Source organism: Protopterus annectens, chromosome 2.part1, assembly GCF_019279795.1.
Source record: "Protopterus annectens isolate FY-2018-M chromosome 2.part1, PAN1.0, whole genome shotgun sequence".
NCBI lineage: Eukaryota > Metazoa > Chordata > Ceratodontiformes > Protopteridae > Protopterus > Protopterus annectens.
Genome location: NC_056729.1, coordinates 1,118,601,883 through 1,118,625,563, shown reverse-complemented (window position 1 = coordinate 1,118,625,563; position 23,681 = coordinate 1,118,601,883). Strand labels below are relative to the sequence as shown.

The 23,681-nt window shown below is 39.4% G+C and overlaps 1 protein-coding gene across 1 annotated transcript in view; it reads left to right on the top strand.

Annotated features, from left to right (window-relative positions):
• The first annotated feature begins 4,834 nt into the window (after positions 1-4,834).
• The window catches only part of LOC122794348 (cytochrome P450 2K1-like), a 601,970-nt gene continuing 583,123 nt past the window's right edge, over positions 4,835-23,681 (top strand). The window contains exon 1 of the mRNA XM_044062659.1: positions 4,835-5,154. Within this exon, the coding sequence (XP_043918594.1) occupies positions 4,957-5,154 (198 nt within the window). The 5' untranslated portion in view covers positions 4,835-4,956. The remainder of the gene's footprint in view (positions 5,155-23,681) is intronic.

Genomic DNA, 23,681 nt, shown 5'->3' with positions numbered 1-23,681 from the left:
AAAGTTGTTTTCTAGCAACAACCTCTTCATTAGTTTCAGATCTCTATAATGTGGAATTATTCAGATGATTTTTACTTCTGCAGAGATTGTGCATACTGACTGACATTGATGGATTGTAATGACAAAAATTTAAGTGACCTTTTATGGTTGAAATGTTTTGAATTGGGCAGTTTGTCATTATTGGTTCATATGTTTTGTTTCATTGCTTGCTGGAAAAACATTCAAAACTATACATTTAAACAGTCTAACAAGTGGTGCTGTATTATAGAAGGGATATAATTAAATTATTTTATATTATAATTAATACAATCTGTATATATTATAATCATATGTATAAATATGTGCCCTTCATATGCATGGCTACTCTTGCTTATCACAGTAACAGGAAGGATACTGTAATGGCTGTGTCAAGAAAAAAGTTCTAAAGCTTTTAGTTAAGCATATAATGAAGTTGTTCACATCAGTGATAATGCAGACCCAGTTTCATATAACTAAGGGTCAACCACACAAAATCAGAAAACACCCAGAATTTCCCTTGTCCACTCAGTAAAACTAATCTTGAAAAAATAATTAATAATGTGCATATATTAGGGCTATTGGAATTATCTATAAAAAGATGAAGTGATGATTTGCAACTATGTCAATGTTGGGATTATGAAGAAATGCCTGATTAAGCATTAATTAAAAGATATACATAATTTAGTAAATGCACACAGTTTAAGTTAAATACAGCTATAATGTGTCGTGCATTCAGAGCACAGAATGCCAGCTTTTATTTAAACAGCAACTTGTGTTACTGAAATCTAATCTTGGAAGCCAAAGAACACTAGCTGTTGTGTCTTTCGGCTTTTCCCGGTTAGGGGTCGCCACAGCGGAACTGCAGTCCGCTAATAATTGGTAGTTGATTTTTACGTGCCAGGTTACCAGCCCTGACGCACAACCTTCAACAAAGGTACACCCATTTACGCATGTCTCCACGCAGAAAACGCTCTAGCTGAGAATCGAACCAGACAGCGTCTTACTGTGAGGCAGCACCACCACCGCAGAAGCCAAAGAACACTAGTGTTATAAACTAATCTGTTTAAATCTGTATAATCTGAACAGGCTCATGGGACTCAGTTTAGTGTCCTACATGAAAAATACTGAGCTAATGAACACTATTCCCCAGTAGTTGTTTCTAAGTCACTTACAAATAAATAAATAAAACAAGGGGAAGTATTTTGAGGTAAAACAAATATCTTGTCTTTATGGTAGGTAAAAAGTAAAACTCTGTTTGTACCCAAATAAATAAAATGATTATTAGCAATGAATGAGAAATTATTCCAGTATAGAGAACTGAACAGCCAAGCCTTCTTGATCAGAATTCAAAAGGGCTGCCAGCTGAAAGTTCCCTTGAGTTAGTTGCAATGGGGTACATGGGCTATGTAAAACAACTTATCACGGATTCCTAATTAAATCCAGATAGCTGTAATCATTGTAGAAGCAAAGCATAAACAGTGTGCACATTAAGAATTCTGACAGTGTTTATGGCAACTGGGGAGAAATAGCCAAGTAATGGGACCCTGTAATGGCTGCGTGGGGGAGGGGGCTGCATGAGTGGAGGGGGTGGGGCTATGTGGGTGGAGGGGGTGGGGCTATGTGGGTGGAGGGGATGGGGCTTTGTGGGTGGGGCTCTGGGTTTGCACCCCCCTGCAAAAAATCCTGCGGGCTCCCTTGTGGGTTGGATATTGGATACAGGCTGAGGTGTTCAGAGTATATTATGGTAAATCCTCTACCTTTCTTATTAGGTCTTTCAAGGCGAAGTATTTATCTGAGATGTGATGTTTGAGCCAAGTATCTGTCAGAGTTACTATGTCAGGAGGATATTTGTCCATCAGTGCATTGAATTCACTGATTTTATTAAGAATGCTGCGAATATTAAGAGAGAAGAGAGTTTGGGTGATGAGAGGTTGTTTGATAGGGTTGATTAGCAAGAGTGGGGTTGGAGAGGGGGCCTGGGTTGAGATGAAAATCACCTGAAACGAGTGAGGTATTAAAGTTACAGAGTACAGTTGGAGGTGTGAGGATGTGGTAGTGTTGTTTATGTTTAGTTTTTAAAGAGAATGGGAGGAGGGGGTGTTTTGATTTTGGGAAGGAGTGAACTGGTAGTAAGAAATAGTGATAGAGATATCATGAATGAGTACTGGGTTTGTAGGTTTGGAGTATTGTGAATGGAGGTGGTTGAAAGATGTAGGGGATTGACTGGCATGTGATTGGAGGAAAGATAGATAGGTGAAGAAGAAGAAGCATGAAGAAAAAGGTGAAAAACATATTAGGGGAGTGTAGAGTTTAAGTGATACAGTGATTAAGGAGAGAGGAAAGTTAGAGAAGTGACAGTATATAGTGAAGAGGTGTGATGTAACTTGTTGGTTCTGTGAGGGGTTGAGAGGTGGGGCTAAGTTGGCAGAGGGAGAAAAGTTGACACAACAAGATAGAGTGTCTAGAGATAGAAGGAGTATTAGAGTGGAAGGGTGTGAATTTGGTGAAGAAGGTGTATAGAGAGAGAGGTGTAGAGTCTATCACAAAGAATCCACTGCATTGACATGTGACCTTGTGTGACACTCAATTAATATACAATAACTGTGATGATATGGCTATACTCACATGGGAGATGTACACAGCAGTATGTATCATGTAGATATGAGATTAGTGTTCATGCCATAGCTGTCTTGTCTTTGTGGTGTATATAGAGCAACATGCCCTCATCTAGTGTACATTGCCATATTTCACTTGTCCTCTTCTTCTGTGTTCATTTCTAAAATTCATCTGTGTGTCCCTTTTCAATACACATACTTCCCCTAAATAATTATTTATAATGCAGTCTATGTACCCTTAATGATCATTTGCAAAACTTTTATTCAGTATACATAAAACAGGTTTCCACATGACTCTGTACTGTATATACTTACATGCATTTTTTTAAGGTCTTTTATCCTTGTGTAATCTTAATCCTTGCGTGATTGTATTACTTGTATATCTGAACAGAACCTGTAATATTATTGTTTGTACCTTGGAGCTTTTCTTCTCGGGCCTCCACTGAAAATGAACATGTATCCAGGTGGACTATCCCAGTCAACAAATGTAAAATAAATAAAAATAAAAAATAAATAATAATATTCATCCATCCTCAACCCCTTTTCCCATTTTTGCACACAGTGTCAGGGTGTCACTTCAACAGTGACAATTATCTAGAGCCTAGGTTTACACCACCAGGTGGCTAGCCGTGCCATGGTAGTTCATCCATACCACACACATACACATGCACTCGTACCTAGGGCCAATTTAGAGTGTCCAATCCACCTGCTGCATGTTTTTGGAATGTAGGAGGAATCTGGAGCACCCATAATGTGTTGGAACTGTATACATTGCTTTATTAAAAACTCTGGTAGTCATTGTGGCTTTCCACGCAATCCCACAAACCTAGTTTGTCTGTAGGTAAACAGATGTAAATGACTGCAGTGGTTTCTGCTGCTTTACACAGTTTCAAGAAACTATGCTTGTTTATGTAATGCATATGTAATTAGCGCTGCTGCTCCTCACTGCACAAACACTTAACCTCTGTGTAGGCTTAGTGCAAAGCCTACATGGAGTTTGAGTCTCAGGATTGTTCCTGTTTTTGGGTCAAAGACCCCCATTATTTTTGTCTTTATCGAAAATTCTTGTCCAAAGATGTGAGAGTTATGCTTTCAGCTAAGTAAAGAGGATCATGCAAGCTATTTTTAGGGTGTTCCATTAAACCGTGAAAGCTACAAAAGAACAGAACTACAATGAACAATACGAAATAATATTAAATGCATGCAAGAAAGTAAATCCAGAATGAAAAATAACACACCATGAAAACAAATAATTTTTGTTTGGTGGGAGCAAGCCTCCTGCACACCTCATCTGGAGGTTGTGCCTCCCAACGCCCCCATAGATTTGTATTATAATTCCCAGTTTGCAAAATGTTGGAGACAATTGGAAAGTCTGGTTTAAAGCAGCAACATAATTTATTTATTTTCATTTGGTAAAAATGTATTATTTCAAGGCTTTGCATTTCAGTCTCTTCTAGATTTCATAATTTCAGTTTTAGTCTGGCAGTCTTTTCTTTTGAGGTTTAGTCTTATGAATGGGAGCCACTCAAATATTTTAACTATCGTATTAACACCTAAAACAAAAAAATGAAGTAAAAAAAAAATGTTTGCATAAAATCTTTTTTCTTGGTCTTAATCAGTATACACTGCTCGATTACAAAATCATGTTGTTTTTCTGTGTAGCACTGGCCTTAACACAATGAACTTTTATTCAGATTTGTCCTGGGATTGACTTGTGATACAATGTATTTGTGCATCTCTAAAGGTGCCACATAATCAGAACAAAGCATCTCAGGTTCTCATGTCTTTTTTAAAGTCATATGAGCTAGTCAGTGCTGACTGATTTAAATAAATAAAAACATAATATATAGTATGCTGTGCCGTAACGAGTTTTCTGATTGTTATCAAAAGTAACAGCTGTGAACTGACCTGAACAGAGTTTATTTAAAATAACAGGGAGTATATTCATAAGCTTTGGGTTTCTGTCAGTAGATGATGTACTTAAGCCTCATAACGTGCAGATTTGTACAGGCTAATTATTATAAACACAGGAAAGAGTGCAACAGTAAGTAGGTATGGCAGTCTTTATTATCCTGATCATTCCCTACAATACATGTCTGAATAGAAAACAGAGAAAGAGAAAAATCACCTCTGAGGTTGTTGTGGGTGTTCCTTAGTTTCCATGGGAGGGATATATATAAATGAGACAGTTCAACGCTAGATGTTAGCCTCATTTCACTGTCTGTCTACATACACAGTGCAAGTTTTTAATCAAGTTACTTGCTGCAGCAGAACTGTTTTTTTGTTTTCTTTTAATATAATCACGTGAATTAAATCGATTTTAATGGCTCTTTGGGTGCTTTTTGCAGACACTGCCACAGTACTTCTGGCTTTTGTACTAACATTTCTTATATTTCTTTACTTTAGCCATGAGTGGAAATGCTCAAGGCCTGGTAACTTTCCACCAGGTCCTTTCCCCTTTCCTGTGATTGGAAATCTCTATATGATTAATTTAAAGAGACCATACAGAACACTGCTTGAGGTAAGAAAATGAAATTGTGTGTCTGTTTTCCTTTAAGAAAATGTGGTGTGAATGCACTATTACTATATCTAAGTCAGATTTGCCTTTCGCTGGAGTTTGAATGGGATAGCTGCATTGTGTTTCTGGACTTTTATTATCTCATTAGAAATGTGTTTCTAATGCTACATAGTATTTAACATACAGAATATGGTACACTGAAAATATTTGTCTGTTATGGTTTACATTCCTCTGAACAACTAAACTGGCAAGAAAAAATAAGCTCTGGTTAAACAATTACATTATTTGAGTTGGTAGGTTTTGCATATAACTAACTGCTGTCAATCTATAAAAATGAAGTTTATAATACATGTTTAGTTTTAATCTATTTCAAACTACAATGAGGGTGAGAGTAAGAAATATCCAAAATGTTTCAGACAGTGAAAGTTATTTTGTTTGCATGTTTGTTGCTTTGCAAAAAGAGAAAGCATACAAAAATCTTGCAGCTGTACCCATCAATCACTGATTAAGCTGAAAACAGCAAAAGCATGCCATATTCCACTAAATCTGTATTCCTTGTAAAATTTGTAGCATGGTTAAGTTTGTATTTATGTAGAGCATGAAGTTTCACAGCTGTGTATCTTGAAACACGAACTAGAGATTGCAGCACATTTTCACATTTGAGTGGCCACATTTTGGCATTCCACTTAAACTTTTGCAGTAGCATTTGCTCTGTGAGATTCTAGACATACTGACTTGTAGAAATTGTTTGCCATTGCTGTTAAGTGAGTCTATTACATTTCTTTTCAGAGATTTGCTTTCATTTTAGCACTGGGAAAGTTACGTTATACTGAAGATTTAAAAAAGGCTATGCAGTTATTTCTTAACATATCCGCTTGAAAGGGCAGCTCATTAACAGATAAAAGACCGTTGATAAATTATTAACATAAAAAGCATAGCCAGCCTTAGGCATAGGCCAACTAGGTGGCAGCCTAGTGTACTGCTCTAGCAGGGACACTTTTCCAGCAATTTAGATGGTGTAGGTAGATCGGGGGGAGGGGGCCACTGTGGAGCCATTTTGCCTATGGCACCAGTTGACCAAAACCCAGCCCTGTATAAAAGATCATTGGAAACTATTTGCAATACCATTGGCTTATTTTGCAAAAACTCTGGAAAAATTGCAAAGGGCACTCTAGATACAAACTTTGTTTCTAAAAATATACATAATCTAATAAACACCAACAGACTGAGTGGAACAATAGGCTGCATACTCCCCCTTGCTGCAGAAGGCTGTGGGTTCTTTTCCCACTGCAGGTGATTGGATAGCTGACACTAGTACAACATTAGGGAGTTGCTACACTCCTGAGTATGTCAGTCTTTAGATGAGACTGTAAATTTACATCCCATCTGCTTGAATTGGTGGTAGCACAGGTGAACGTAAAATATTCTATAGTGCCTATTAAAGAGTGTAGGAGGTAATCCATGATCATCTTCTTCTTCTTTTGGATTTTCCTGGTTAGGGGTCGCCACAGCGGATCACCTGTCCGCTCATGATTGGCAGTGGAGTTTTACGGTGTCAAGTTGCCAGCCCGGTGCCCAACCTTCCACAGAAGGCACACACACACACTCACACCTAGGGCCAATTTACAGTGTCCATTCCACCTACTACCCTGTCTAAATTTCCTTGTTTTAGGAATACTGATATGGGTGTCTGCTTAAAAGATGCTACTAGCCTAGTGAGACCTACCTGGGCAACAAAAGAGAAGTAAATTAAATAAAGAATGCAGATAAATGCAGTAACTAACAAACACTGCTTTTATCATAAAGGTATTTAGGTTTGGGAATACTGAGTCAGTTGATAACTGTGATACAATGTTTATTTTATGTTTTCCTAAGTTTCTGATAAAGCTGAAGTGGTGTGAGCTTCATTTTATGAAGTGTTTCAAGTGATAGTGTTAGGCTTTTGGTTGAGGATACATTGAAATGCTGGGAAGTACTTGGTATGTGTGGGAGGTGTAGTGGTATATGGTGGTCTGTCAAAATGTACTAACAGTAGCACTGCTACCCTAGGTAGGTAGGTATAATGTCATATAGGTCAGAAAAATGTAACTATATGAAAGGTCTTAGAGAATGGTTGTCATCAGGATTCTCCCAGTAGCTCTTCCTTCCTGCACAAAAATGACACACTAGTTTATCACCAACATGATAGCCAAGACTCACCTGGGGCAGGATGAGAGCCAAATGGTTCATTTGCTCCCTGACAGTAAGGCATAAAAACCTAATTCCTAATTCAACCCCCACAAAGGCAACAATCAGCCGATAAGGAGTGGAGTGGTCTGCCAATCCTGTAGACTCAACTCTCCCTCCTAGATCTTACTTCTTCAGATTGGTGGACAGAAACTCCACAGATACTGTTCACATGACGGCATATTACCACATATGCCAACCCTCTGTCAGTGCAGTACACCACTGTGCAATATGGGCTCAATAAGTTGGGTTCTTAGTGCAACACATTCACAGTCCTGTAAGTCTTACTAGTGCAGGGAGGAAAACCACTTCCCACATACACCAGCCCTCTGTCAGTGCAGCACACCACTGTGCAATATGGGCTCAGTAAGTTGGGTTCTTAGTGAAATGCATTCACAATCCTGTATTTTTTTGAGATTAACACAAATATGCCACAGGTGCTGATATAGTACATTAAGACATAATGGACTTGCACCTTACTTGTGCTGAGAGTGAAACGTTCACAGGCACATTAACAGTTCCAGTGTTAGAGCAGATGTGGAATTCTAAACTAACAATTTTCATGTCATGGTGGTGCTGCGGTAGCGTTGTCACCTCACAGTAAGATGTCCTGTTCGATTCTCAGCTAAAGCATCTTGTGTGTGGAGACATGCATGAATGGGAGTACCTTTGTTGAAGGTTGTGCATCAGAACTGGCAACTCGGCATGTAAAAATTTGCTGCCAATCATTAGCGGACCGGAGTTCCGCTGTAGCGACCCCTAACCGGGAAAAGCCGAAAGACACAACAACAACTAACAATTTTCATGTCATAGTTAAGTTCTGACCCAGCACAAACCTCAGCAACACTCAAAAGAAAATGTAAAACTTGGAAGATGTAACTCCTGTGACCCTCTGTTAGCACCAGGAGTTTCAAAGCTCAATTATTTTCTTTTCAAAACTTTGGTGCAAATGAGTTTGTTTTTTGTGTTTACAAATAAAATTACTTGTTTCATTGTGTTTCCTGTAACACCACAATACAAGTCAGAAACAGCATGTGCAGTCATAGACTAAATACTGCAAAACTGAATTGCTTCTGATACATTTTCTTGGGCAGATGGTCACCACCTTCCATATAAAAAGTGCAGTACTTACAATTATTACATAAAGCCTGACGTGTGTCAGAAGTATTGAAGATGAGGGCAAGATTAGGATTTAGATTCTACTGAAAACAAAACAACATTCTTGTGAAGTACTTGTTTAGAAAATGCTTTTATTGAAGGAGAATTCAGCTAAACAGAAGGTGAGGAAGCAACCTTTCTGCTGTATAGAAACTGAATGTATTTGGGTAACTGCCAGGGGAAATAGAGGCCTCTTCTGGCTTTTTACCAATGCATGAAAGCTCAGGAATTCAGTCTGTAAGAAAACATCCATATTTAGGTTAGGCTAAAGAATGTAGTGTATTTCTTTTGCAGAAAACTCAGTTTAAAAAATCTGGTAGGGGGTGTGGATATGAATGGTTAAAACTAATTGCACACTGTTAAGAGTCACTGCCCTTTTATTAATGGCCTTCACAGCTGAGCCTGAGCCAAATGTGCGCATGCACTAGCATTGTATGCAAATTTCAATGCATTATAATTGGTTTCCATTTTAGTTTCATTTAATTATTTAAGAGGTAAGTGGACTAATCCTTTTCAGATGCCGTTAAGCCACAGCCCACGCTACAAGGGCAAGTATAAATGAAATATGTATGGACAATTTAATGTAGCCAGTCAACCAAAATGTTTTTGAAAGTTAGAAAGAAACCAGGTTAGCCAGATCAATCCCACACAAACACAGAAAGCGAAAGTGACCTTTGTGAAGACAGTGACCAGGGGTCATAGTTGAATCACTGACCTTGAAGCTGTTAGACCAAACACTTACTACTGAGTTGCCCTGCTGTACTCCTTTAGCCTCCATTGTAATGTGGTGTTCCTATTCTTATATTTAATAAGAAAATTGTCTCTTCAGAAACTGTCCCATACATTATTTTAAAATGTCTCATTTTTCATGAAACACACTTTTCAATGCTTGATGTTAACTATTATTGGTGCTGGCCTTTTATTTGTTGTAGTTAAAGCTTGGTGCTGGCCTTTTATTTGTTGTAGTTAAAGCTGTATGATAAACAGAATAGGCATGTGAAGATATGAAAAGTAAGAGACCCTGATTTACTTTCCCATTGGTTTTATTTTGTTAAAGGATGTTTATATAAAGAGCTGCAGATTAAAGTGTGTATTTGTGTGGGTATGCAAGGCAGAGTTTTTTCAGTGATCTATATGCCTGGACTTGTTTCATACGTGAACTGCTGTGTAAAAAGGAGCAGCTGCAGGTGGCAGTGCATTTCAAATCAAGGGCAAGGCCATAGGGGCAGCCTTTGCCTCAGATTGCATGTTTCTGTCTGAACATGAGTGCATTTATACTTCATAAAAATTCAAACATGTAAGAGGTATGTATGATGCATACACTGATGACTAGAGTTTTGCTGTGACACAGCATACAGCTTATCTGGTGAGTGTGAGCAAGAGTTATAAAAAAACAGATTTAAGTCAGAAATGGCATCTAGGATCTGGCCAGCAATGCTCTAAACTTCTTAGATGCGATGCTAACAAGGATCAGTTGCAAGGATGCACACTGTTATAATTATATGATAAAATAAGAGTGAACACTTCCAATCAGTAATTCTCTACTTAAGCTTACTGAAGCTCTGCAGATAATTTCTCACAAGCAGATGGTTGAAAAGGAGCCCAGGGTCACTGCATGAGACCTAGGTAAGGGTCTGTATGTCTTTTCTGTGATTTGAGAGAGGCTCACTTTAACAATGTCCAAGTACTCCTACACCAGAGAGACTTTTGTATCATGTATATAACCACTGGCATGTTGTGGAGGAAAGTCCAAGTTGTGAGATATGATTTGAAGCATTCAGAGAGCACTCGTTAATCTTCTCTACAATACAAAGGTGTATGCAACAAATAAAACATGTCTTGTTTCCATGTACAGTAGAGACTCGGTTATCTAAACTAATTGGTACCAAGGGTGGCTCGGATAATCAAACTGTTTGAACAATCAAACATACATTGAAATTGATAAAAAAAAAAAAAAAAACTTCTAAAATCTTATTTTTTGCTCTCAGAAAATACACTTTTCAACCATTCAGCAAGTCCAGTGGACAATAAAGAATATTTTTCACACACAAGCAGGCTACAAGTTCAAAAAACATAAATAAGCTATTACATATAACTTACATATTCAGACTTCATGATTTTTCCTACCCAAAAACTTTGGAAAACTGGGTTCAGATAATTGACGTTTCAGATAATTGAGTCTCTACTGTATACTGTCTTGGAATCTAAAGTAAATGACACTGTACAAAAGAGCAGACGTGTTCTAAATTCCAATAAAATATCAGTTTTCAATAACGGCAAGGCACAAATGAAGTGGAGAAGAGCCACTTCAAGTATTAAGATTTATTAGGCTGCTTTCCTGGTTAAATAAATCCATTGCAGTGCTCACAAGTATGTAACTGAACAACAATGGCAACTGTTTCTAAAATGGAATAAATCAGTGTCATAAAAATGCTTTGGTGGTATGTTGTATATGATGTGTCCATAATATAGACTAAAAAAGACATTTTAAATACTGCATGCTTGCAATCGGGATCATATAAAACATTGCACCAGTTAGAACATAGGATGCTCGATGATGCATAATTTTGTGATGTTAATATGGACATGGTTATATCTTTTTTTTTTTTTTTTAATAGGTTCAGGTTCATACTAGACTAACGACCACCAGGGTTTTTATAAGGCTTGTCATGCAACCCAACCCAGTTTTGGCCCCAAGTTCTTTGGATGCCTATATGGTGGAGTATGTTAGTAAGGAGGTAGCTAAGGGTTATGTGTGTGGTGTTGGGGATTCATTTTATTTATTTATTTATTACATTTGTTTACCAGGTAGTGTCTGACTGGACCATTTTCAGAGGAGACCAGGGAGAAAAGCTCCACAGTATAACAAAAAACAACAATATTTCAAAGAATATTTCAGAGAATACAATCCAGGCAATAGTACAGTACAATGCAAGAACAAGCAATCTTAATACAGTTCAATCTGTAGAGCAATACAGGCAATAGTACAAAAACAAGCAATAGAACAATACAAGTACTGAAGTGATTTCTATACTAAAGAAACAATTTGTATCAGAAGAATAGGAGTTTTGCTGAGAACAGTAATAGAAGTGGGTTAATAATTATCCAGGTGAGTGGCAGGAGCACAGCCAGTGTTAGTTAGGTGTTCCTTTAGGAGTGATTTGAACTGGTCATGGTTGGTGTTTTTTGCTATTGATTCTGGAAGAGTGTTCCAGAGTTTGGCTATTAAGTGTGATTACAGGGAATCACTGTGACAGTTATGATAGATGGAAACCATGAGTAAAAGTTTGTTAGAGGATCTGAGAGATCTAATTTTGTTACTAGCTTGGACTAAGTGGGAGATTGCTGGGCAGTCATTGGGGTGATAGATTATTTTGTGGGTTAAAGTAAGCTGATTAAGTGGTAACAGGTTGGGTAGCTCTAGCCAGTTTAGCTGTGACAGGGCTGCACAGTGGATGTCCTGAAAAGATTTAGTTGGTGTTCATGGGGAACTAAGATTCTGGATGGAAGACACAAGCTGGCCTTCATTCATGAGGTGGTGGATGGTGTTGGTGAAAGTAAAGAGGGCAGTGCTGGTACTATGGGTCTAAAGCCATGCTGAGTACTGGAAAGGAGGTTATTGTTTAGGAAGTCGTTAATGAGTTGTTGTGGATACATTTTTCTAGGATTTCTGCAAGGGGGGAAAGAATGGCTATAGGGCAATAGTTAGTTCTTTGGAGGGACCACCTTTGTGGAGGGGTATAATATGAGATGTTTTCCAAAGGGGTCTATATTATGAGAACGAAAGACGAAAACAGCGAACGCATGTTGAGCAACACCAAATGAGCGAAAACCAGAAATATCGAATCCGGAAAACAAAACTACAAAACCAAATGTCTAACTGTTTTATGCAGGGGGGAAACCCCCCTGAACCCCCCATATGGGGGGCTATTCCCCCTACTTAAATATTCCAACTCCGAGATTGCACTACATTGAAGGGAAGAATTTCCCTATGGCAATTTCCATTTATGCATGCAACATTTTCCATTTTTGACCATTTGGTGTCACCCAAATGGTGTTCATGGTTTTTGTGTTTCGATCGGATAATATAGACCCTTTCCAAAGAAGTGAAACATGTTGTTTAATAGAGCGATTTAATCAAGGTTGAAATGGGGAAAGCAATAGACAGGGTGGCAAGTTTTAGGAATTAATTTGGGAGTTTGTCAGCAGTTATGCAGCAAGGTTTAAGTTTGGTTAAGAGGGTCTTTATATAATTAGTTTGGATGGGTGAGAAGGCGAAAGGGTAGTGAGTATCTGGGGAAGGGACAGAGAGTGGCTGGGAGGGTTGGTTGTCCAATAGGGAAGTGATGGTATTGATGAAGTGGGTGTTGAATTGTGTTGAGATAGGGTCTGAGTTGTTTGCGGTGACTGGGGATGAGGTAGAGGTACAACCAGGATTAATGAGCTGATTGATTTATTGCCAGTATTTCTGGGGGTTGTTTATCTGTTGACAGTATAGGAAGTATAATTTTTTGTCTTTTCTGATCTGTTTCTTAGTTGCTGATAAGTTAAGAGGTCAGCTTTGTCTTTGGAAGTATGGTATGCTGACCAGGCTTTATCTCTACACTTTATTAGTAGTTTGGTGTCTTTGGTTAGCCACAGGAGTGGCATAGATTTAGTACATACTCTTTTTCTAGTGTGTACAAGAGTACTGAGGATTGAAAGGAAGGTTTCGTTAAAGTACTGGACAGCAGCATCTAACTGTAGATGTTTAAGTCACATTGTTGGAGTAGGAGGTTAAAATTAGTGGGGGGAGAAATTTTTCTTTATAATGCATTTATAAATGATGTTGCTTTGTGTATGCACACACTTTCTATAAAGAAAGGTTGGAGAGTGATAGCTGAGGGCATCAGGTAGGCAACTAGCTACGTAAATTAGCTTAGGTTTGTTAGTTAGGATCCAGTCTAATGTTGACAGCTTATTGGTGTGTTTCTGTGTGGGTTGGACAGGTTATTGTTGGGGTGAAGTTGAATAAATTTATAAAACTGGATGGGTTATTTGATATGCAGGCTTGCCAATCCATGTTAAAGTCACAAAGCACAGTAGTTTCTTGGTTGAATTTGGTAGCTGCCCAGTGAAGTAGATTTTCTTTGCTGGGAAGGTTATTGCGAGGTGAAAGATACATGGCTATGATAATTATAGCTTTGTTTTGGTTGATTTCAAGGCAGGTAGCCAGTATTTCAGAGTTTGGTAGAACAGTGGGGGGTGCAGGTTACTTGTATGACTTTGAGGGTGTCTTTAAACATGACAGCAACATCACCTCCATGTTTAACACTGTCTTGTCTTATAATGTTATAGCCTGCAGTGAGAATTTTACTCTGTAATATGGGGCTTTAGCCAGGTTTCACTTATCGTGGCTATATCTGGTGAGTAGGTGGCTAGGGTAGAGTCACATTCACTGGTTTTATTTATGATGCTACAGAGGTTGATATTAAGGAGGAGAAGAGCAGAGTTAGAGGTTTTATGAAAGGGGGTAGGGATGAGAATGTGTGCTGGATTGGATGTAGGTCTGGGACATGAGGAAGATAGTAGACATGGAGAGTTGATGTCATAGGGACCTGGGTTGGGATGGATGTCAGCAGTCGTTTTAGTCATGAAATGGAGTGCAGTACGGGAAGTCTAAGTTTGATGGTTAGTGTGTGGTATTTTGTGGGTGGGGAACAAGGATGGTGGATGCCTAAGTGTTTGAGAGGAGATTGGCTGTGTGATTGAAGAGTTGTGGGTTAATGTTAATGTACACATTGGATTGTGAGTAGAGTGTGGATAGTGGTAGTGTTGGTAAGTGGAGATGTTGAGTTGGTATGAGTGGGGGGGTGGAGTTGTAGGTGAGGTAAAGAGAGTGGAAAGCAGAGTGTTAGTAAGAATGGAGAAGTGCATGGTTTGTGAGTGTAGAGAGAAATGAGATGGGGGGTGGAGTTGGTAGGTGGGGATACTGAGGATTCTGGGAAGGTGGGCAAGGATTGGATGTGGAGAGCAGGGGTGTGGTTAGGTTAGGTATAAACGTAATGAAAGGGGGGGGTATGTGGGAATGGGGGTAAGGTAGGGGAGCGGAGTGAGCCCGAGCATAGCGAGGGAGAACACAGCGGGTTGGACCTTCTTTGGAACAGCAGTATGTGATTACAAAGACTATCTGTAAGTGTATAATGTCAGCTTGGTATCCGGAGTGTTGGAGAAATATGCTGAGTTAGAAAAGAGTAACTTAATTACACCCAGTAAGACAGGAAATGTGACAGGAGGCAACTGCCAAGAGTATGAAGGAATAAATACTAGAGCGGGGAAAGACCTGGAAAAAACAAGCAGTGGGAAAGTAATCCTATATCAGCGTGCTAGCTATTGTGAAGGGCAGCATAGAACTACATGTAAAATAGGTGTGAGAACATTAACTAGAGAAAGATAAATGGAAGTGGGGGGTGTTATAGCTTCAGGTGATGTGTGGTAGTTACTGTGACACACCGATTTACTTACCATCAACCCCTGTTCCTCAGAGACATAAGGGCTAGGGTAGGTGGGAATTTGCAATTTCCCATCCAATGATCAAGGTTTCTTTTGAACAGGCTCATTAATGAACAACTCTGTTCCTTGTGAATGAGGAGCTTATTCCGTAGTGTAGGCATCCTTTGAGACGCACATCGTTCCTTCCAGCGGGTTTTATTTATGTTGCAAAGTTCTGGTCCTTGTATCTAGTGTTTCTGGTGTTTTGTCTTATGGATGTGTAAGAGATCCATCAGAGATGGATCTAAGGATGCCTTATATGCTAGACATAGATCACCTCTTGGTAATCAGTGGGAGACAGAATAGAGAGTGATCTTCTCTAGGACAGGGTATTTCTATCTTGGATTCTCCTGGTTAGGAACTTTTGAGGGCATTCCAACTGTTGCAAGCACCTGGCTACCTACATCCCAGCAGAGGCATTGTGCTTGATGGGTCTGATAAGAACTGCGTGGAGTGATATTATTACTTCCTTGGACCTGTATACAATACCCTTGGTTATGAATTGGGTGACATAGAATGATTTTCTTACTGTCTTGGCTACATGTTGGACAAATGCCAGATTACTGCCTACATAGATCCCCAACTATCCAGTCAGCTCTTAGGGATGTTTTATTGATGAAGTAATTAGCTTGGGTGGATGCTTTTCCAAAGGGCACTATAATGCATTTCTTTGGTGCTAAAGCCACGGATTAAATTTTAACAGTCAGTTGTTTGTAGGATGCTGTTGTCATTGTTGAAATCTGATAGCTCCCAATTTTTGGTCATCTGCGAACTTGATGTGCCAGTGACCTTTGACATTAGCCTTGACTTCTAAAAAGTAGATGTCAAAAAGGAGCAGGACCAACACAGTGCCCTGGGGTAATCTGCTGGTGGCCGGTTTCTAGGTGGAGGTGGTCTCAATGATCCTGACTTCTTGGGTCCTATCTATGAGCCAGCTGGCAATCCAGTGACTTATGTATAGATTTATGCCTAGTTCTGAAAGTTTGTCAATAATACTTGATTGCAGTACTGTAATGAATGCATTTGCCAGGCCAAGGTAAGTGATATGCACCTGTAGTGACCCTCTTGAAGAAGTCTGCCAGGTTAAGTAGGTCAGACCTTCCCTTAAAAATGTCAAATTGGGATGAGTCCAGTTTCTGTAGGTTGCCAATGTCCTCGTTGATCATTTCCATGATAATTTGTTCCATAGCTTTGCATATTGGACTTGTCAGACTGATGGGCCTGTAGTTCCCAGGGTCAGCTGATGGTCCACCCTTATGAAGAGGGATGACCATTGTGGCCCTCCATTCACCTGGCACTTAATCTGTTTTGAGGCTGTAGCTGAACAGTTCCTTAATTGGTCCAGCCTGATCATATTTTAGGCTATTTAGGAGAGAGCCGGGGATATTGTCAGGGCCCACTGAAGTAATGCTTTTGGCCTCAGCAAGCACCACCAGGACCTGCTCCTGGTTAATAGTTGGGGAGATATGCTGGAGGGGATTTCACAGGGAGTAGTGGTGGTAGTGGAAATGGGGGTGAAGTTAGAACTAAATTTATCAACCAGTAGGTTTGCTATGTCACCCTGCTTAGTGAAGGTTGTGCCATTTACTACCAGTGCCATACCCTGTTGAGTATTCCCTTTGGGATTCCTGACATAGCTGAAGAAGGCCTTGAGATTGTTCTTAGCCTGGGAGGCTATACTGACCTTGAAATGGGCCTTGCCAGACTTTATTAGACCTATAAGTTTCTTTAGTTGAATTGGAGAGCTGCTCTCTGAGATTTGCCCTTTCTGATTTTGGCCATAACTTTTTTTTTTTCTTTTGCTGTATGAGATTGTACCAGTGTGGTTTGTTGGTGTTAGATCTGGGCTTACCTCTGGTAGGTACAGCAGCCTTAATGCAGCCATTTGCATGTTTGCTTAGGGCTTCTGTAAATTCTGCCTAGGTAGCTGTGTTCTTGGGGTTTTGGGGAGCTGCATGTTTTGTTAAACTGTTGCTTAATAGGATGTAGTTTACTTCAGTATAGTTTCTAACTGTTGCAGGTTTAGTTGGGTTTTCTGGGTTGAATTTAATTTTAAGGAAGATATGTTTGTGATTCAACTTCACCAATGAGGACATGATATTGCGGGGGGGGTGCATTCCTCTTCCCTGTTGGTAAGTACTAGGTCCAAAATGTTTGATCCTCTGGTTGGAGAGTGCACTATCAGGTCCAGGATGTTGGTGTTGATTAAGTCCAGGAAACACTGCACCTTTTAGTTAGAGGCAGTGTACATTTCCCAGTCTATAGAGGAGTGGTTATTCTCCCATGAATATGGTATTTGGTTGAATGATGAGCACCTCTAGTCCCTGTCTGTGCTGCTGATGGTCTAAATATGTGGAGGGCACTGGAACCTTCCACCTCTGCTGGAGTACTTCACGTGGCATTAAACCAAATCTCAGTAACAGCACAGATGTCTACATTCTCCAGAGATAGGGTGTGGGGATTTTTCTTTAGGCTCCTAGCCTTGAGAAGTAACACCTTAAGGTTGCTTTTGAGTTTTTTCTTTTTTTTTTCCTATGTTGGTAGTTTTGTCATTTTGAAATTGCCTAAAAAAGCTGTAAGGGGATGGATAGAGTTTTAGTCAATATCCAAAAGCTCAGGGTGCTAGGTACAGAACATCCTTGTCAAAGCAAGTGATCTGTTTACCATGTTCTCCCATGCTGATAGATATTGGACTCTCCAAGAGTGACTACAGAAACTAAGCCAATTATCAGAATCAATCATTTTCTGGCCATACTGTTCACTCGTCATCCTTGGTGAAGGTATACTGTTGCTGATTCCAAGACATGTACCAGTCTATGATGCATATTCAGAGATATTCATAATGTCACTTTTCATACAGTCCAGTGAAGTACACTTCAGGTCATGTACACCCTCATGAACTATAACAGAATCATATTGGTAACTGTGGTGAAGTGACCCGAATGAGTGCTGGATATTGCAGATCCCAGCTCCATATAGGCAACAAACCGTTATCTTCTCCTTGTCCATCCTGGTGACAGCAGTATCTGTGTGTGGTACAATAGAATCCTCTATGACCAGAGTACTAAGTAAAATGTTTATTTGTCTTATGGGCTTTGTTTTTTGGGGTATCATTGGGTGTAGATTTTTATGCATAGTATTAGGTGTTTTATGTGTGTGCTTTAGTGATTGCTGATTAAAGGAGTTGCAGTTTGATAGCTTAGGAGGTCTTTGAGGTTTGGAGAGGTTTCTTTTAAGTGCTTTAGCATAAGAAGGTCTGTGTGTGGTGAGTGATGTGTGAAGGATGTAGTGTGTTTTTGACAACCTTGTTTGTAAGTGAGATTTTTGCCTCCAAGGAAGTTATGTTTGTACATCTCTTGCATACTTGTCTTAGTTTCTTTTAAGGATTAAAAGGTTGACTGAATACATGAGACAATTGTTGCATCATCTGAGGATGTCCATGTCTACTAAGCTGGCCACAGAGACATTAGGAAATTGCAAATCCATGTTGTCATGACCTGTATTAGGGATGGGTTATTATGGTTTAGGGAACTGGTTTTACAGGGGTCACCTAAGTGGTGTCCAAAAGGCTAGATATCAGTGCTATGTTCTTGGTGCTGTAGAACTAGCTGCCCTAAGCTTAGTTCCATGCAAAGTCTTTCTGTGCTGTGGGCTAAAGTCTTATGAACTAGCTTTATATGTTAGCTACTGTACAGCATACTGCTAACCGCCACTGAGTGGTGAACAGCTATGTGAAAACACACCTAATTTATACAAGACAGAAAAATCTGAAAACTAGCTCTTGTGCTCTCTGGGCAATCAATGACTACACTTGAAACTCTCTGGAGTGCCTCTCAACTCCGAGACAAGGTAAATACCTTCTGCCACAAGATGGATGAGCCTGGAACTTAATGTAAAAGCACAGCAAAAGTAGCTCTCAAGCACAGATTAACACTCTGCTAATTCCCTAAAAAAGCCCTCTGGCTGATGAAACCACTTCACTTTAAGCTTCCGTGTGTGTTTCCCAACTCGGACTGAGCAGGCTACTTTACTACTGCCACTAGAAAAGCAGTCACAGCCTTAATGTAAAAACATACTTTAGATAAAGAAAAGTGAGTTATTGAAAACAAATCAGATAAATAGCCTACAACACATAATTTGCACTTTAAGCCTCCCTGTGTGTTTTCCAACTTGGACTGACCAGGGTACTTCACTCCTACTAGAACAGCAGTCTCAGTCTCTTAATGCAAAAACTCACTTTGATTGGCCAAAAGTGAAAAGGTATCAACTAGTTGCAACAAATAATTGTCACTTTTAGCTTCCTTGTATGTTTCCCATTTTGAATAGACTAGACTACCTTTCTACTCCCACTAGAACTGCCATCAAATCTTCTTAATATTAAAACGCACTTAAGTTCACCGCAAGTGAAAAGGTAACAGAAACAAATCTAAGCTGCAAGTAATTGTGAGGTGATTTCTAAGGCAGACAAGCTAGGAATGAGGAACACACACATACACAAAGGCAATTTCCAAGTACGTTAACAGTCTAAGTGGAGGACCTTCCCGGTTTCATCTGTCAATAACCAGTAAGACAAGCAGAGGAGATAAGACTGAGAGGAGCTTCTAGGGCCAGGTGTACAGTAGAGTCAGTAAGCCCTTAAAGCCTCCAAGTATAAAACCAAACTCAGAAAAATACCTGGGCCCAGCACAGAAACTAAAAAGCAGTGCAGACTTCAAAAATGCCTTTTAATAGCTTTAAATGTAATTAAAGAGCAAAAAACATGCAAAACTGATTTTTAGGACAAGAATGAAGAACAATGAGAAATGAAATTAAAACAGTCAATGCAACATGCTAGGATAAATAATCCCCTTTATTCTTAAGTACACTGTTGCTGTTCTATGTGTTTAAACAGAGCCAGATCACTAATACAAATATTAGGCAGAGTAAAAAAATAAATATATATGTGCTGCCACAAGCGTGCAATGTTTTTTTAATAAGTTTATATTCATTGATGTATACAATATATAATTCAAGAAAATAGTACAAATTTCAAAACATAATATTCACTTAACATAAACTATAGGAATTAAATAAACAAATGAGTGAGAAATAAAATTAATATAAAAAACTGTATGCTGTACAAATCACCTGGCATTTCTATTCACATTTTAAAATTTTATAAGGTTATGAAGCAAAGTTATTAAGTCTTGCAATGTGTTTTTTCAGGTGAATGCAATTACAAAAAAAACTTGTGCACTATGTATGCAAATGAAATGTGCACACACCTCCATAAATGTCAGTCTGCATGATTCTATAAGTGCTTCCAAAGCTGTGCCACAGTTTAAGGGTGCAAGTAAAACTGTGTGTGCACACATGCGTATATTAGTATACACTAAGAACCGCTAGAGATAAGACAACTTACCAAGTAGCTGTTCTATGCCAGTAAAGAAATATAAAGTACATTCCAACATTAATCAAACTGTAATTCTACCAGTAAACCTCTGACCAGGCACTCAGGAGATCACATATATAAACTGGGCTGTTCCTTATCCATACACAGTCAAATCTGCACATGTGCATGGCCAATCTGTCTGGTCATACAGATAACATATCTTCAGTTCAAAGTGAAATATTTACAGTTAGATTAGCCCACTCAGTCTCCAAAAGGATAGCCCCACAAAGAAGGAAATGAGTAAATACCCAATCCCATACAGTCCCATTCAACACAAAGCAACAATTCTAGTGTGACATTATATATGCATATATACATGAATATGTACCGCCACTCACACGCACACATATCTAGGTACAGGCATTGATATAGCAAGACAGGTTTGTTGCTCATTGCTAATTTTCTGTCATGTGAATTGAAGGCATAAGCTGTGAAATAAAAAGCATGCATCAAAGTATAAAATGTGGTCCTCTGCACAATAAGATGCATATAGATCTGCATAGACTAGAATATCATTCTCACACACACACACACACACACACACACACACACACACACATACACACACTTTCTGTAAGGTAGTCTCTGAGAAGCCCCCACCTTTCCAAGAAGGATCATGTATGTGACATACCTGGTCATAGTGACAACTATCTAGTAGTGTTTTCAAATAGCATGCATGTGCCATGTCCACTCATACTGGCAGATATCTAGTAATGAGAGCATGTGTATGTGTCTGCCTAGGTAGATGCACAGATATTTTTATATATTTTTTATGGCTTGTAGATAGCTTAAAAACAGGTCTTGGCCAACTACTTTTCGGTTATGCTGCACTTCTTCAAGACCATTCAGTTAGTATAATAACTGAAGTTCCATTTTAATGTGATTTGTAAATAGTCAGTGAAATAATCATCACTGTAGAGAAAAGATGTCTCCAAAGTTACTCTTCAAAGCAAAAAGTGTTTATATTTGATGCCCATACATAACATACATTCAAAATTAATTACATCCTGTACAGTAAATACAAATCATGTAAGCATTGTTATAACGCATTCAAAGTACCCAGATACCACTACCAAAAACTTTCATGGTGAAGAAGTACATAACCTCCCAGCATAATGTGTAGTTGCACAAATTCTATGCCCACACATATAAAATACTACCACTGACATTCTATGTTGTATATTATCAAGGCGGTATTTAAATAGCCCCACCTAAGTGCAGTAATTTGTTCTAAAATGCATAAATTAAGACATATATTCTGTCATCTGGAACCACTTGTACAAATACACATATATGCTAATAACAGTATTACAGGTCATACAGTGTCTAATATATTGAAATGTATCACACTAGTCTATCACATACATTTGTAAACATATTTTTACATAAAAACAACCCTCATGCTGGGAATTCAAATGGCTAGGTATCAGAGGCTGCTTCAACAAGGTGATATGAAATATCCTTCAAATTCAAAAGCTTATTAAAGTGAATATAAACCCACAATCTATTATTTGAGAACTCGGCCTCAAACTCAGAATTGATATAACATTCAACTGTTTTGCTTCTAGTTTGAGAAGAAGCAAAGGAACATTGCATCCCAGCAGTGTGAATCTATAGTGAGACCAGTACTAGTAGTAGCAAAGCAGTAGCCAATCAGGTAAATCCCCTCTTCTCATCATTCTTGATAAAGCTAATTCTTTTCAGGAAGCACTGCTGGATTAACTACTGTCTAACCTAATTTAAGAATATCTCCCCAAATAGTTCATCCATAAAAAGGTTCATAGGTATGTACTAGGCTGTTGGCCCGAGGGCCTATATAAGCCTAGTCAAATGAGGTTCCCTGGCTTTTGTCACCCAAAAAAATTATTTTCCTTTGCCCTGGTCGAGCAGCACCACAGCAGTGATCCCTTGGGTGCATTTCCTGTTTCCCATCCAATTGTCAAGATTTCTCTTAGAGGGCTAATGATGAGCTCTGTTTGACATGAATGGGTAGCCTTTTCCAGAGCATGGAAAGTCTCTGGGACAGGAATCTATCCCTCTATCATGTTTTGTTTATTGCGGTAACAAGGGTTAGGTCCCTGGAGCATGTGGCTCGGAGATATTGGGATTTCCTTAAGTGTAGCATGTCCATCAGATCTGGGCTAGACATGGCTTTGTTTGTTAGGCAGAGGTCGCCTCTGAGTAGGCGATATGTGACTGAGTAGAACTGGAGTTTTTTGAAATGGTCTGCATATGGCATCTGTTTGAGGCTCCTAATCCTCCTAGTGAGGCATTTCTGTGGCCTTTCTAGTTGTTGCAAGATGTCTTGCGAGGTACATGCCAAATGGGGCATTGTACTCTAAAAAGGGTCTGATGAGGGATGAGTGGAGGAGAGCCACTTTGCAATGAGGTGTGTCACGAAGGATTTCCCGACTGTTGTGGCGTGATTATCAAAGGAGAGACTACTGTCCACCTGTGTCCCAAGGTCTCTTATCACACTTTCAGTGTTTAGTAGGCTACTGCCTTTGTGGTAGTTCATGGGTACAGTGTTTTTCCAAAAGAGGATGACAATGCAGTTCTTGGCATTGAACTTTAGACCATGACTTTGACACTGTCTCAGTGGGGCCACTTTGTAGAATGTCCACATCCTTAGGCAAATCTATTATGGCTCCTAGTTTAAGTTGTCTGCAAATTTCATTAGCCAGAGGCCAGCTGTATTAGCCTGGACTTCAGAGAAGTAGATACCGAACAGGAGAGGACCCAGGACGGAACCCTGTAGTACTCCATTTGTCACTGGTCTGAAGTTGGAGTTGGAGTCTGCTATTTTCACTGTGTGGGTTCTGTCAGTGAGCCACTTGGCCACCCATCTTGTGACATATGGATTTATGCCTAGTCCAGTGAGTTTATCTATAATACCAGAGTGGGGATGGTGCTGAAAGCCTTGGCGAGGTCAAGATAGGCCGTATGCACCACCTTACCCTCATCTACAGCTCTGGTGACAGGCTGTGTGCACCACCTTACCCTCATCTATAGCTCAGGTGACTGCTTCAAAGAAGTCAATCAGGTTTAGGAGGCATGATCTACCTTTTACCCAACCTGAGTGGGGTCCAGAATTTGGAGGTTACTCATTGATTTGTTTATAAGCTCCATGGCCTTGCAGACCAGGCTCGTCAGACTAATGGGGCGGTAGTTCCCGGGGTCAGTG